Here is a 16,583-nt window from a genome sequence, read left to right on the forward strand (position 1 = left end):
CCATGTACTGCTCGAAACATTACATGGACCGTTGTTCCTCCTTTTATAGGAAAAACTTTGCTTCAAGTAAAAAATAAGCACACCCAGGTACATGTGTATTGATAGAAATGCAAACTAAAGTAAAAACAATCGTACCACAAAATTCAGACCCGTACCTAAGATCGCGTGAATAGCAAAATTGTACAGACTTCTTTAATCACCGACTAATGGAAATAATAGAAACCATGCTCTTAGACATTTTCATTTTATGTGTTACTTTGACTATAAATGTGCATAAAAACTGTCTACGTTTACACAACCGAAAGGATGATGATTATTTGCATATGCAGATATGGTGCAGCAGACACATAAAATACATATTCAAAACTGAAGGTAACAGAACAATGTCCATTATGAGATGTCCTTGTACAGGACTGCTTGAGTTTTAACTGGGAAATACTCTTTATCTAAAGTAATCATAATAAATAGAATTAGAGCCAGGAATGTACACACAGACCAGTTTCCTACTTCCCATCCAGCCCCCTCTGTTGGATGCACTGAAGATTTTGTAACGTAAGAGTTTTATAAATAATTCTAAATTAGTTTAGAGGGCGCCACCAGCAAAGATGAGTTCCAGGGCGGCTTGTATATCTCCTCCGGTAGCCTGTAAGGCCCTTAAGCTGAGGTCTTCATCGCGGATGCCCATGTCACGCAGCTGCTGGAGCTGCGGCTGCCATTGAGTCTAACAGAGAATTAAGAAAGAAATTGGATTCAAAATTCTAATAATGAAAAAGTATACAAATAGGTTATCTGCTGTAATGCAGAGATATTCATTCATTGACACTGACCACTCCATTACACTGTAAGTGGGAATGGCAACGTATACCAGTGCACATAATTGGTATGTGAGTGGGACATCAGAAGTGGATAATGTCAAATAAAATGTAACTTATAGTAATATATATTATTGTTGCTAAACAGAGAATATACTATAACTAATCCAATCCTGCGGTTGAACATCTTATATTGCAGCTACAGATATATAAATCTAACAAGTTGGTTTAAATTATCCAAGAGTAAGACTCAAGCAATGTCACCATCAGGGAGACTGCCCCACGTGTGGTAAGACACCTGCCAAGCCACAGACAACTAGTACTCACCTGCAGTGATGTTTGGCTTGATGCTTGTAGTGCATGCTGGAGGGCTTGACTGAACAAATCATTGGTGATTGGTGTTCCTGACTGGACACTGGATGACATTGGGGATGTTCCAGATGAGTGACCCTGTAGAAGAAATATCTACTGTTATACGGTTTCAGTTTAAAAAGGCAAGATTAATGATTATTGATCTGATAAGACACTACAGTAAGATTTTGCAAGTAAAAAAATAGATGCATGTATTCAACAGAAAGTTATCTGTAATTGGAAATATTTCTCTGACCTGCGTTCCGGGAGTGGGAGTGTGAGAGCTACTCTCAGGGGTACTTGCAAGTGCAAGTGCTGTGGCCAGCTCGCTCTGTGTGATGGGACGAGGACCTGCTGCACCAGTATAGCCAAGAGAAGCTGGGCGAGTCCCAGAAGTGCTACTGGAGGGGCCAGATCGGGAGGCCTGAAACAGAACACGGTTCAACAGAAACATCAAAATAAGATCCTGGTTAAAGTGCAATTAAATCAATTTTAGAAGCTCTAGTTAGTTATTTGAGTTATTTACAGCAAGTATAATCTTTAATTTTGCCAGAATTTCAGCTGTAAACATCTACACATTAAAATAATTCTCCAGGACCTTATGTATTTTGTTATCACCCCTCTTCATCCAGGTATCTTATCTTTCTTATAAAAACAAATGCCAAAAACATAACAGCATATTCAAGATGAGAGGCAATTCCAAACAAATTCCAAAACCATGTTTCCATTTGATTTGTCATATCACCACAGTGAAAAGAAATAACTTTGGCACTAGTATCAGGAACGGATACAAAATGTATATTGCTGAACAAATCATGTGGACCACAGAAACTGTAGAAGTTCGTGATACTCTTGATTTGCTAAAAAGATGTAGAGTCACATAAGCTTCGAAGACCTTCTTGAAGTATTTCCATCAGATGTAGGGTGAATATGCACATTTGTTTTGACTAAAACACCACATCATCTTACCTGAGGAAAATCTTCATCGTCATCAGAGAGTCCATCAAACAGGAAGCCACCTTAGAAAAAAAGAGAAGAGTAAATTATTAGAGCCATTATATTATGAGATTTTTTTTTATAAGGAGGGAAATTAGACTGTGATGAGGAAACATTGTGTTACCACCTGAGTATTGTTTCATGGCTCTCACCTGGCATGTGCAGGGTGGCAGGGGGGACTGTGTGAGCTGCACCATCTGATGGTGGCAAAGCAGAGGAGCCACTCACTGAATGTAGAATCAATATAATTGCATTAACCAGAGCAGGATGAGAAGCCACTAACCTGACAAAAAGAAAAAAAGACAATTGTTTCAAATGTTCGTTTTCCATTGGTTAGGAGTATGTGACAAATCCATTGTGGTGATGTACTCACGTGTCCAGCATACTGGGGTCAGTAAAAACCGTAAACAGATCTTTATCTTGCAGAACACCTGGAGAGGACAGAGGGGTTTAGATTCAAATCGCATTCTTCTCAATCTACTTTAACTGTGTCATTAATTCAAGCATTTGACAACTATGATTTATTTCCCTTTGTCACCAATGAATCTACACTACTGTTCCGTGGATGTTTCCCTGATAATCTTAACGGCTCATGATTTGTCATTCCAACTATTGTTAATGGTTTAACTTACCCATAGCCACAGGGTCAGAGCTTAGGCCTGGGGTGGCCACAACTATCTGTTCCAAGGACTCCCGGCTCCCAAGCAGCTTGAACACCTATGCAATAATAATAATAATAATAATAATAATAATAAAAAAAATAGAATAACATGCTCAAAGATGAGAGGAATTGTGAGAAATGCGAGAGCAATGCCAAAAAACATAAATTGAGACAATTATGTATTTAGAAAAGATTAAGTAATTTGAAGACTGCTTTTGAATCTTGTCTAATCAAAAGACTTCCTGGTCATATATTCATAATGCCCTCGCTCTACAGTTAGTCTTACGCTGCCACCTGGTGACTACAGCTAGTATTCGTTCATTCATCATGCCCAAGTAAAAAATGTGACTGATTAACTTTCTGTAGCCTGAACCAGCAAAATTTTCATCACTGTATCCTCCCTTATTTAAAATCAGTCCACACTTTCAGACTTACAATTACCTGCTAGAAATCAGATGACCTAGTATCCTCAAACGTAGTAAAACCCTAACCCAGAGTAAGCAGATCCCCACAAACCTATTTTTACGCCAATATTTTATTCTAAATTTGGCACAACCCTGAAGTTTAGAATTCATCTCTCCAAGCACTTAAGAAAATCAAGGTTCCCAAATGTAACATCAACCTTTGTTACAAACTCTTTGATATTTAGAAGGATGTTTTTCACTACTCATACATACATGAATGAATGCATGAATATACGCATACAAGCTAGGTGGGGATACTCACCGCGTCACGGTAGGCAGAACTAGTGTGTAGAGCTGTGTGTAGAGCACGGAACTCACGGCCGGCTGCAACTTTGTCTACTGGCTCTAGTAGGGGATGGAAAGAAGAAATGTTGAACTAGGATCTTATGAGATATGCTACATTCAAGCTGTGCAATGAAGAGATAAAAACATATCTACATCACAAAGCATAAATGCTTTTATTACCAAGCGTGAGTTTGGCAAAGATGTGCTACTACTGCAATGGCAGAAATCCAACTACAGAAACGTAGATGGGCAAAGCAATGCCTGCTTATATTCAGATCAGAAATGTATTTTCTCACAATATTAACTATCCTTCATAGAAAGCCACCCAAGTCCTTCTTGCAGAAGCTCAGCCTGGTTAGGCATTCACACCGCACACTAAAGTCAAGAACTTGAAAGTAACTTTCCTGCAACCCCTGAAGATCTGACAGCTTAACTTGCTGTCTAGGTCTTTAAATATTAAAACTGCTACTGAAAATGTAAATAAATGCCCAGGTAATAAGTCCCGTCCCACTCAAATCTGATATTTCTAGGCAAGTATTTTTGTTTCTAGTATCATTGTCCAAGAAGTTAGATTTAACTTTGGAGATGCAAATGCTCTGAAAAAGGCCCCTCGTTTTATAATCTGGGTCGTCTTATTATCAGACCTCAAATAGGTCTGACTATGAGACTAAGATCCAGATCCCCCGCAGCGCTGCAGGGGACCTGGATCCTCCTGTCTTATGCCCCCCCAAACTTCTGCCGCAGCCTGAAGGAGGTGCGGGGAACTCTCCTCACTGACACAGAAGTGCAGGGAACTCTCCTCACTGACACAGAAGTGCGGGGAACTCTCCTCACTGACACAGAAGTGCGGGGAACTCTCCTCACTGACACAGAAGTGCGGGGAACTCTCCTCACTGACACAGAAGTGCGGGGAACTCTCCTCACTGACACAGAAGTGCGGGGAACTCTCCTCACTGACACAGAAGTGCGGGGAACTCTCCTCCGCTGCCCGGACGACACACCGGGGAGTCAGAAGCAACAGTAAGTTTGGGTGGGCGGGGGAGTGTTAAATGGGGGGCATAAGGCATTTCTGTAGGCAGAGTGCTCTATGAATGCCTTTTAACTCCTTTAATGCCACTCTGCCTCCAGAAATGCCTTTTTAACCCTCTATACGCCATTCTGCCCCATAATATGCCTTTTAACCCCCTAAACGCCAGAGTGGCATACAGGGGTATAAGGCATTTTTGGAGGCAGAGTGGCACATAGGGGATCAAAAGGCATTTAATTGGGCACAGTGGCATATAGAGGATTAACAGGCATATCATGGGGCACAGTGGTATTTAGAGGGTTAAAAGGCATATCATGGGGCACAGTGGCATATAGGGGTATAAGGCATTTCTGGGGCAGAGTGGCAAGCCTGGGGGCAGATTGGAAAATAAAAGGGAATAAAAACAAAATATATTTTTCTCAATCATAGCTTTTATTTAAAAAAAATAGTTTACATGAATTAACATTTACTGGTAATACTTTTTTCCTATAGGGTCGTCTTATATTCAGGCTTTTTCTTTTTTTTCCCCTAAATTAATATTCAGATTTTGGGGGGTCGTCTTATAATCAAGCAAATACGGTATATTATGCCTCTGTCCACAGAGGCTTTCACAGTGCCCTATACACAGCATGCAGACCAGATGGAATCAATACAAGTTTCCAATCTGAACACGGTATATCACTTCAGTCTGGTGAAGGATAGCATCCATTGTTTTTTGCTGCATTATTAATAAGCCATTATAAGCCAAATGAACGTGTGGCTTTCATTAGCTGTGGCATGTCAACAGAAACTGCATTTCCCTGGGTTGCTTTCTGTCCAACATCATGACCATTCTAAAATCAGCTTTACACGTTTAAGAGGGTTACTTGTGGGCCTGCTAGACTCCAGATTAATATTCTGCAACCAGCTTGTAGCATTAGTACATATATTAATAATAAAATCAGTTTTTCCGCTATGCTGGCAAAATAGCCTAATTGCTGACCCTGGAAGCTTCTCTGCAGGATTGAAGGCTATTTGTCATAAGGGAGTGTTTTGTGTAAACGAAGCCCTGCCATTATATCTTGCCACCCTTCAAGTTTTTTCTTGACTACTTACCAGGTCTAGGTGGGGGTTCTGGCCACGCTCTACGCAGTATATGTACTGTACTTCCTGACTGGACACCATAAAATTCTAAAGTCTGGTCATCTTTGAGACGTCGTCCACAGTGAATGAGATCTGTGCCAAATATTTAAAAGAAAAAGCCATAGATGGTTATGCAGAGGCACTACAAAGAAAGGAGTTATCTATAACTATCGGTAATGTTGGACTAGCAAAGGGACATTAAGGAAAGGAACGCATCATTACAAAAAAAATGCACCGTTTGGGTAGACCGATAACACTACTAATAACCTATAAAAGAGTTCAGTTATTAGACACTTTTAGATAATAGATATTTGGAGATTTCAGATAATATCTGCATCTTGAAAGTATTTGAAGTAGGTGCGGCAAAAGACAGCTCTCACCAATTAGCTCTGGGTCGGGAAGCGCCTCCGGCATCGTGGCAGTAATGAGTTGTTTAACCGCCGATACTGTATGCCCACCAGTGGAGGTCTGCCGTGGAAGATGCACAATGGATTTGGGGGACAGAGGTTGGTCTGCCAGCTGAACGCAGATGTGAAGCTCAGACATCTTGAAACAAGCTCTGACCTTGTGACTTCTGGGGGAAAAAATGAAAGCCCATCAGCACAGCCTAGGGAACAGAGCTGGTTACAAAATAAAAGTCTTGTTGGAGGTATACATGATCATGTGCCGCATAGAAAAACAGTAATCAATGAGCTCAAACACTGTAACCAACACCAAAGAGGTTCCCTTGTCATGGACCATGATAATGCGCATGTTTATAGGGCACAAGAGCTAGACATGAAGACAACATCTCAAGTAATGTCACACAAGGCCATAACATGAGAGGCTAAACAGTCACAGTACAGTAGAGGCTTCTGGGTTTAAGATGTCTATGTATGCATTCATATATAACTGTCCTGTAAACAGCTGTACACTTAATTTGCTATTGTATATTGAATATATATAATGTGTAAAACCTGGATACGCGTATCAATAGCCAGGCTTCACTGACAAACAACACCAAACAATGTTGACGCAACAAAGCACTGCGCTAACAAGTTAACGCAAACAGTTGCATTGCAAAAGGGGCCACAGCGCCAAAGCACAGCGCTAATTGTGACTACAACAACAAAGACATTTTCCTTACATGGTCTGCAAAAACCAAAGCGCAGCGCTAATGGGCTCTACGACAACCATGACACAGTGCTAAAGACACAGTGACAGTGTTATCAGCCCTGCGAAAACCCAGGGACGGAGCTGGTGGGCACTTCAACAACACTGCAAAGTGCTGACAGGAGTACCCTTTGACAAGGAGGCACAGCACTGACAATGTGCCATGTGATAATGGCTGCCTTGTGAAGGTGCAGGACTCATGGGCCCTACATGAGGACATAGCGTTTACAGACACTTATAGGACCGTGGCAAAATGTATTAATAAACAGATACAGCACTGTGGAGAGCACGCCGGTAACTGGCACTAACGTTCAGCTCACAGGCTACACACGCCATTAGACTTAGAGACGGCTCACAGAAGTATTAGATTAATGCACACAAAAAAACACACCAAACAACCGCGAACGTGAATATATGTGGAAGCTGGATGATTTTACAGAGCGAAAATACACACCTCAGTGTTTACCCCTTTCTTCTGTTTACCATTCGTTCCGGAAGTGACTCGGCAACACAGTTGATGAGAACTACACTTCCCACGGTACCTTGCGTGACCGGAAAGCCCGGGTCCGGTGACGTGAAAGCTGCGTGTTTGTTTATGGTAGCGGCTAGTTCCTACCCAGTAGAAGGACTCTGGTGATGTCAGCAGACCATGTGACTGTTTGGTCACATGGTACAAAGAACTACAGGAAGAAGAAGAAGCGGCAGCGGCAACGCGGGACGTGCAAATGACTGCAAATGAGCTGTGCTGCTGTTTCTTTTTCAATAACATGGGATGTGAGGATGAAGCTTTAACAGAACTCCTGCAAATACAGAATATTATGGAGGCAGAAGAAAACTTGAATCCGTGAAATAATTCCCTCTCTCATTGTGTGTCTCTCTCTCTGTGTCAGTGTGTGTGTGTCTCTCTGTGTCAGTGTGTGTGTGTGTCTCTCTCTGGGTCAGCGTGTGTCTCTCTCTGGGTCAGCGTGTGTCTCTCTCTGGGTCAGCGTGTGTCTCTCTCTGTGTCAGCGTGTGTCTCTGTCTCTCTGTGTCAGCGTGTCTCTCTCTCTGTGTCAGCGTGTCTCTCTCTCTGTCAGCGTGTCTCTCTCTCTGTGTCAGCGTGTCTCTCTCTCTGTGTCAGCGTGTCTCTCTCTCTGTGTCAGCGTGTCTCTCTCTCTGTCAGAGTGTGTGTGTGTCTCTCTCTCTGTCTCTCTCTCTGTGCCAGTGAGTGTCTCTCTCTCTCTGTGCCAGTGAGTGTCTCTCTCTCTCTGTGCCAGTGAGTGTCTCTCTCTCTCTGTGCCAGTGAGTGTCTCTCTCTCTCTGTGCCAGTGAGTGTCTCTCTCTCTCTGTGCCAGTGAGTGTCTCTCTCTCTCTGTGCCAGTGAGTGTCTCTCTCTCTCTCTCTCTGTGCCAGTGAGTGTCTCTCTCTCTCTCTCTCTGTGCCAGTGAGTGTCTCTCTCTCTCTCTCTCTGTGCCAGTGAGTGTCTCTCTCTCTCTCTGTGCCAGTGAGTGTCTCTCTCTCTCTCTGTGCCAGTGAGTGTCTCTCTCTCTCTCTGTGCCAGTGAGTGTCTGTCTCTCTGTGCCAGTGAGTGTCTCAGACTCTCTCTGTACCAGTGAGTTTCTCAGACTCTCTCTCTCTGTGCCAGTGAGTGTCTCTCTCTCTGTGCCAGTGAGTGTCTCTCTCTCTGTGCCAGTGAGTGTCTCTCTCTCTCTCTGTGCCAGTGAGTGTCTCTCTCTCTGTGCCAGTGAGTGTCTCTCTCTCTCTCTGTGCCAGTGAGTGTCTCTCTCTCTCTCTCTCTCTCTCTGTGCCAGTGACTGTCTCTCTCTCTCTCTGTGCCAGTGACTGTCTCTCTCTCTCTCTCTCTCTCTCTCTGTGCCAGTGACTGTCTCTCTCTCTCTCTCTCTCTCTCTCTCTGTGCCAGTGACTGTCTCTCTCTCTCTCTGTGCCAGTGACTGTCTCTCTCTCTCTCTGTGCCAGTGACTGTCTCTCTCTCTCTCTGTGCCAGTGAGTGTCTGTCTCTCTGTGCCAGGGAGTGTCTCAGACTCTCTCTGTACCAGTGAGTGTCTCAGACTCTCTCTCTCTATGCCAGTGAGTGTCTCTCTCTCTCTGTGCCAGCGAGTGTCTCTCTCTCTGTGCCAGTGAGTGTCTAAGACTCTCTCTCTCTGTGCCAGTGAGTGTGTCTCTCTCTGTGCCAGTGAGTGTGTCTCTCTCTGTGCCAGTGAGTGTGTCTCTCTCTGTGCCAGTGAGTGTGTCTCTCTCTGTGCCAGTGAGTGTGTCTCTCTCTGTGCCAGTGAGTGTGTCTCTCTCTGTGCCAGTGTGTGTCTCTCTCTGTGCCAGTGTGTGTCTCTCTCTCTCTCTGTGCCAGTGTGTGTCTCTCTCTCTCTCTGTGCCAGTGAGTGTCTCTCTCTCTCTGTGCCAGTGAGTGTCTCTCTCTCTCTGTGCCAGCGAGTGTCTCTCTCTCTCTGTGCCAGCGAGTGTCTCTCTCTCTCTCTGTGCCAGCGAGTGTCTCTCTCTCTCTCTGTGCCTGCGAGTGTCTCTCTCTCTCTGTGCCTGCGAGTGTCTCTCTCTCTCTCTGTGCCTGCGAGTGTCTCTCTCTCTCTCTCTGTGCCTGCGAGTGTCTCTCTCTCTCTCTGTGCCAGTGAGTGTGTCTCTCTCTGTGCCAGTGTGTCTCTGTACCAGTGAGTGTCTCAGACTCTCTCTCTCTGTGCCAGTGAGTGTCTCTCTCTCTCTGTGCCAGCGAGTGTCTCTCTCTCTCTCTCTCTCTGTGCCAGTGAGTGTGTCTCTCTCTGTGCCAGTGTGTCTCTCTCTGTGCCAGTGAGTGTCTCTCTCTGCGCCAGTGAGTCTCTCTCTCTCTCTGTGCCAGTGAGTGTCTCTCTCTCTCTCTGTGCCAGTGAGTGTCTCTCTCTGTGCCAGTGAGTGTCTCTCTCTCTCTGTGCCAGTGAGTGTCTCTCTCTCTCTGTGCCAGTGAGTCTCTCTCTCTCTCTCTCTCTCTCTCTCTCTCTCTCTCTGTGCCAGTGAGTGTCTCTCTCTCTCTGTGCCAGTGAGTGTCTCTCTCTCTCTGTGCCAGTGAGTGTCTCTCTCTCTCTGTGCCAGTGAGTGTCTCTCTCTCTCTGTGCCAGTGAGTGTCTCTCTCTCTCTCTCTCTCTCTGTGCCAGTGAGTGTCTCTCTCTCTCTCTGTACCAGTGAGTGTCTCAGACTCTCTCTGTGCCAGTGAGTGTCTCTCTCTCTCTCTCTCTCTCTCTCTCTCTCTCTGTGCCAGTGAGTGTCTCTCTCTCTCTCTCTCTCTCTCTCTCTGTGCCAGTGAGTGTCTCTCTCTCTCTGTGCCAGTGAGTGTCTCTCTCTCTCTGTGCCAGTGAGTGTCTCTCTCTCTCTGTGCCAGTGAGTGTCTCTCTCTCTCTGTGCCAGTGAGTGTCTCTCTCTCTCTGTGCCGGTGAGTGTCTCTCTCTCTCTGTGCCGGTGAGTGTCTCAGACTCTCTCTGTGCCGGTGAGTGTCTCAGACTCTCTCTGTGCCGGTGAGTGTCTCAGACTCTCTCTGTGCCGGTGAGTGTCTCAGACTCTCTCTGTGCCGGTGAGTGTCTCAGACTCTCTCTGTGCCGGTGAGTGTCTCAGACTCTCTCTGTGCCGGTGAGTGTCTCAGACTCTCTCTGTGCCGGTGAGTGTCTCAGACTCTCTCTGTGCCGGTGAGTGTCTCAGACTCTCTCTGTGCCGGTGAGTGTCTCAGACTCTCTCTGTGCCGGTGAGTGTCTCAGACTCTCTCTGTGCCGGTGAGTGTCTCAGACTCTCTCTGTGCCGGTGAGTGTCTCAGACTCTCTCTGTGCCGGTGAGTGTCTCAGACTCTCTCTGTGCCGGTGAGTGTCTCAGACTCTCTCTGTGCCGGTGAGTGTCTCAGACTCTCTCTGTGCCGGTGAGTGTCTCAGACTCTCTCTGTGCCGGTGAGTGTCTCAGGCTCTCTCTCTGTGCCGGTGAGTGTCTCTCTCTCTCTGTGCCGGTGAGTGTCTCAGACTCTCTGTGCCGGTGAGTGTCTCAGACTCTCTCTGTGCCAGTGAGTGTCTCAGACTCTCTCTGTGCCAGTGAGTGTCTCAGACTCTCTCTGTGCCGGTGAGTGTCTCAGACTCTCTCTGTGCCGGTGAGTGTCTCAGACTCTCTCTGTGCCGGTGAGTGTCTCAGACTCTCTCTGTGCCGGTGAGTGTCTCAGACTCTCTCTGTGCCAGTGAGTGTCTCAGGCTCTCTCTCTGTGCCAGTGAGTGTCTCAGGCTCTCTCTCTGTGCCAGTGAGTGTCTCTCTCTCTCTCTGTGCCAGTGAGTGTCTCAGACTCTCTCTCTCTCTCTCTCTCTCTCTCTGTGCCAGTGAGTGTCTCAGACTCTCTCTCTCTCTGTGCCAGTGAGTGTCTCAGACTCTCTCTCTCTCTCTGTGCCAGTGAGTGTCTCAGACTGTCTCTCTCTCTGTGCCAGTGAGTGTCTCAGACTGTCTCTCTCTCTGTGCCAGTGAGTGTCTCAGACTGTCTCTCTCTCTGTGCCAGTGAGTGTCTCAGACTGTCTCTCTCTCTGTGCCAGTGAGTGTCTCAGACTGTCTCTCTCTCTGTGCCAGTGAGTGTGTCTCGCTGTCTCTCTCTGTGCCAGCGAGTGTGTCTCGCTTTGTCTCTCTCTGTTCCAGTGAGTGCGTCTCTCGCACCTCCGCTCAACTCTCCTGCACATCATTTTTTAGTGAATAGACACATTTGTTATAGACTAAATGCCATGTCTGTAATTGAGACCTTCACGATGTATATGAGAATGTGAGAAAATAAAGCAACAGCTGTATATGTTTCAAAATAATAGTAATAATAATAATATATGTTCACGAATAATTAAATGAACATAACGCATGTAATATATCTGGAATTGCAATAAATAATCAGGTTTTTTTTTTGTTTGTTTTTTATCTTTAACTAGATGTTTATACTGTTTTCTTCTTCTACAGTCTATGTCAACCACTCACAAAACATTAACTTTTTAGTGACATGGGTAGATTAATAGATTACGTCCTCATGGTGGTGGCTTTTTGGAATAGGAGCCAGGCATAAGGTGTTGCCCACCGAGTATTGTGCAGCGGACAAGTGCAAAGGTAGTGGGAACAGCTCAGCTGTGTGCGTCGGACTGCCATACACAAGGGATAATATCCAAGAAAAGCTCCATTGGTTGTGTCTTTCTCCTGCTCAGGTGATTAGGGACCCCACAGGGTTAAGGTGTGAATCCAGGACAGATGGAAGACAATTGGAGTCATAAAAAGGACACGTCGGTACCCATTAACACAACAATTATTATTAGGAATATCTATGGGTATGTTATGAAACCGGGTTAGATTAAATAAAATCTAATAGACAATGTTTCTGCCTTTTTGTTTCTTGCCTTTTTGACCATGGAAACAAGATTTCTCACTATGAACTGTCTAGTTCCTATTCCTGTAAGGGACCTGTGTGGATAGAAACTAGATTTTTCACCGTAAACCGTCTAGTTTCTATCCCTGTAAGGGACCTGTGTAAGCAAGAGATATGAGTTCCTTTGCAGTATAAGAACTAGGGATTGTTATCCTTAGTATGAAAGTCCTTTAGCTGGATGGAAACTAGATTTCTCACTATGAACCGTCTAGTTCCTATCCCTGTAAGGGACCTGCGTTAGCTGGAGATATGAGTCCCTTTGCGGTATTAGAACTAGATATTGTATCCTTGTTAAGGACCATTGTTACCTGAAGGTATAAAAGTCCTTTAGCTGGATGGAAACTAGATTCCTCACTATGAACTGTCTAGTTCCTATCCCTGTAAGGGACCTGTGTGAGCTGGAGATATGAGTCCCTTTGCAGTATAGGAACTAGGGATTGTTATCCTTGTAAAGGACCATTGTTACCTGAAGGTATAAAAGTCCTTTAGCTGGATGGAAACTAGATTTCTTACTATGAACCGTCTAGTTCCTATCCCTTTAAGGGACCTGTGTGAGCTGGAGATACGAGTCCCTTTGCAGTATAGGAACTAGGGATTGTTATCCTTGTAAAGGACCATTGTTAGCTGAAGGTATAAAAGTCCTTTAGCTGGATGGAAACTAGATTTCTTACTATGAACCGTCTAGTTCCTATCCCTTTAAGGGACCTGTGTGAGCTGGAGAGATAAGGGTCCTTAAGCTGGATGGTAACTAGATTTCTCACCACGAACCATCTAGTTCCTATCCATTAACAGGACCTGGCCACGATGGAGCAAAAGGTAATTTAGCTGGATAGAAAATAGCTCACACACACTGAGCAATTTATTTCCTATCCCTGTAAAGGACATGGTCCTTCTACCGGATAGGAACTAGTCGCAACCGTTTGTTTATACATGCACCGAACGGGACACTGTATAGTGTACATAAACGTGTACCGCGCTGGACGTTTACAGTTAGCAGTCCAAAAATAACTAAACATATAACCAAGTCCGGAAAAAGTGCCCCAAAAGCTAACCGCATACGTGTTCTAATGCAGCAATGGATGTAAGGCTCTTATATCAATGAGCTCCATTGACTCCCTAAAATTATAACAGAGCACATGCGGTACGGATACTAAGAATAAATCACACTTTTTGGTACGGGATACCTAACCCAGTAAGTAACCCATTTAACGTGATCAAGTATCTTATTTTTTTTTACAAGAAACGTCTTTGCATTTTAAAATTGAGACCCTACAGCGCCTAAAGAACCCCCATTGCAAGGACTTTCCCTTCTCTGCAATGGTACTGTCTTTAATTTATGGGATGGAAAAATAACCATTTGTACAGCGCTATGGAATGTGATGGTGCTCTATAAAACAAATAAGAATCATCTGCTGGTAGCCTACAGTAAAATGCAATGTATGTACAGTAAGAAGTCCAAAAGAAGTCAGTATGTCCTCCCCAGGCCTCCCTCACACCCCTTAGTCTGTTTTAATAAGACACTGACAGATTCTGAAACAAATTAGTGTCAAATTCCATGTCTTTCAATACTTCTGGGATAAGTCCAAGTAAAGTTTCTCATGAATATCTGCCATCTCTGACACTCGACTGCATCTTTCAGAACTGTTCCAAAATGTTCAGCCACGTTCAAATGGAGTGAGGCTCAGGGCCATTGAGATTTTTGAAAAGATGAAGAGTCCTCATAAATCCCCTGGTCGTTGATCAAAGGCTGTGAGGAATCTGGCTGCAGTATATGCATTCCATTGTTATCCAATAAATTCTATTCTTTTTCCATGTATCTGAAGAGTGTAATCACCAAGTTCTGGAGAGGTGTTTCTCGCTGACGTGCAAAAACTCTCACTGAAGAACGCGTTATTGTTCTTTTCACGCATAAGTATGTACAATGTAAGCAATTAACTTTGGAATGTTGGTACCAGTCACTCACGCCAATATGGTGAATAAAACTTGGTACAGTGTTAAAGACTAAATTAAGATTGTAGCAAAACAATACGATACCAGTTGGAGTGTAACAGTAGGTTACTTAAAGTTTGTAAATATGACATAAATGTTATTATTAATAGTCAAAATGACTCCAGTTAAAACAAAGAATAGAGGCAACGTCTAAACCCAAATGAAGTAACTTACACTTCTGGATAGGATGACCTTTGCTTTATTTACTTCTTGTTATGACATGGGGCCAAGGGATAAAGCACAGCCCATCAGCCTGCAAATACAGCCACTTTAGGAAGTGTGTTTTTTTTAATACTTGGCAGCTTTTAGAACCGCTGGGTCCCTGCCAGAGTGTAAAGCACAGCATGGTGGGGCTATGCCGAAAACGAGCACAATCGGGGAATTATACTTTAAATCAAGATTGATACCCACAGCAAGGAAATTTATTAGAATGGTACCGTTTTTGGTTTAATTATTTTACGGGAACGGTCATTGAGGGGAATCTTGCGTGCTTCATTGTCCGTGTGGGTCAACATTCGCTATATGGACAAACGTATTGGGACACCAGACCATTACACCAACAGGGACTTTTATGACCGCACATCAAATACATAGACATTAATATGTAGTTGCCCCCTCCCATCGCAGCTATAACACTTTCCACTCTTCTGGGAAGGCTTTCCACAAGATTTTGGAGAGTTTCTGTGGGAATGTTTGCCCATTCATCCAGTAGAGCATTTGTCAGGTCAGGCAAAGACGTTGGGCGAGAAGACCTGATTTGCAACCTCTGTTCCAGTTCATCCCAAAGGTGTTCAATGGGGTTGAGGTCAAAGCTCTGTGCGAGCCGGTCAAGTTCTTCCACACCAAACCTCCAACCATGTCTTTATAGACCTTGCTTTGTGCACTGGGGTACAGTCATGCTGGAATAGAAAAGGACCTTCCCCAAACTGTTCCCAAAAACGTGGAAGCATAGCATTGTCCAAAATGCCTTAGTTTGCTGAAGGGTACATACCAAGACATTTTGAACAATGCACAGTGGCACAGCCAAGATACTGTGGTACAGAGAATGATGCAAATGCATATGGGGTCTTTGCTTCCAAGAAGTTATAAGAATGAGAAAACAATAATAAAAATAAAGGGGACAGCTACTAAAATGTGCATATGACATCTAGAGTGTCCTTTTAATTAGACAACTGAACAGATTTGGGAAGTGAAAGATTTTTGTCTAGTAACAGAAATATAGGGGGGGGTTACACAATAATAATAATAATAATAATACATGGGGGGCGTGGTTTGACAGCCGACCAAAATGGACGCTTGACTTGCTAGCTCCGGTGGCCCACTGCATTAATAAGCTCCAAACAGCGTTTTTTTGTGGAAAATGGGGAAATATTCGAAGGCTATCGCTACTCCTAAGCCTTCTCAACCGAAGGGTCGACCGCTACCTACCTCCGTGAAGTCCTTCTTCCATAATTTACAGGACGCGGATTCTCGTGATTCACTGGAGAAGGCCTCACCACCTGGCATCTTTTTCTTTTTCTTTTCCCTCACCACCTGGCAGCCCTGGTAGCTTGGCCTCGGATCTGCCATCTGAATCCGGCCAGGATCCGCTGCATCTGCGGGCGAATCGAGATGGTGACGGTTGGCGCGACTCCCTGAAGGATCTTCCTAACAAAGCGGATCTTATTTCTATTATTCGGGACGCTCATGCACCGCTGAAAGCAGATCTCGCGGAGATCAAACGGGATCTCCAAAGCATGGGCGACAGAGTCTCCGTCCTTGAAAATGATGCGGTCTCTACCCGCTCGGCAGTGGATGCTGCTTCGGAACAACTTCATCTACAGGCTACGACTATTGCCCGACTGATGCAAAAGGTCGAAGACCTTGACAACTGGGGCTGCCGCTCTAATTTGCGAGTGCGCGGGATCCCGGAGTTTGTTGCTGGGCCTGAAATTTCAACGGTGACCAGTGCCCTTTTTAACAGCCTACTGCAGCAACCTGAGGATGCGGTGATTAGATTCGACCGGATTAATCGGGTTCTTCGCCCTAAACAGCCTGACGACCGCCCGCCTAGAGACATTGTGTGCGGTCTTACGGACTATGCTGTCAAGGATGCCATACTTGCCGCGTGCCGCAAGGCCGGCTCTTTGGAATGGGATGGTCACGCCATACAAATATTTCCTGACCTGTCTCCCATCACCCTTCAGTACCGTCGGATGCTCAGGCCACTTACCGCTGCTCTCCGGGAGGCTGCCATCCCTTATCAGTGGGGGTTCCCGTTCTCTCTGATGGTTCGCAAGGGACCGAACCGCTTCATCGTCCGTCGGGCTGAGGATGTACCGGGTCTGCT

The 16,583-nt window shown here is 44.9% G+C and overlaps 1 protein-coding gene across 1 annotated transcript; it reads right to left on the bottom strand.

The window, feature by feature from the left end:
* Positions 1-289: 289 nt before the first annotated feature.
* UBL7 (ubiquitin like 7) lies at positions 290-13,328 on the bottom strand. The gene is made up of 12 exons (XM_053465167.1): positions 13,202-13,328; positions 7,325-7,475; positions 6,099-6,292; positions 5,692-5,811; positions 3,547-3,629; positions 2,792-2,876; positions 2,533-2,590; positions 2,312-2,442; positions 2,133-2,182; positions 1,420-1,587; positions 1,140-1,262; positions 290-721 (listed from the first exon to the last, which is right to left on the bottom strand). Exons 3-12 carry the CDS (start codon positions 6,262-6,264, stop codon positions 584-586), a joined length of 1,122 nt encoding a protein of 373 aa, XP_053321142.1. The 5' UTR covers positions 6,265-6,292; positions 7,325-7,475; positions 13,202-13,328; the 3' UTR covers positions 290-583.
* Positions 13,329-16,583: the final 3,255 nt, after the last annotated feature.

This window comes from Spea bombifrons, chromosome 4, assembly GCF_027358695.1.
Source record: "Spea bombifrons isolate aSpeBom1 chromosome 4, aSpeBom1.2.pri, whole genome shotgun sequence".
Lineage (NCBI taxonomy): Eukaryota > Metazoa > Chordata > Amphibia > Anura > Pelobatidae > Spea > Spea bombifrons.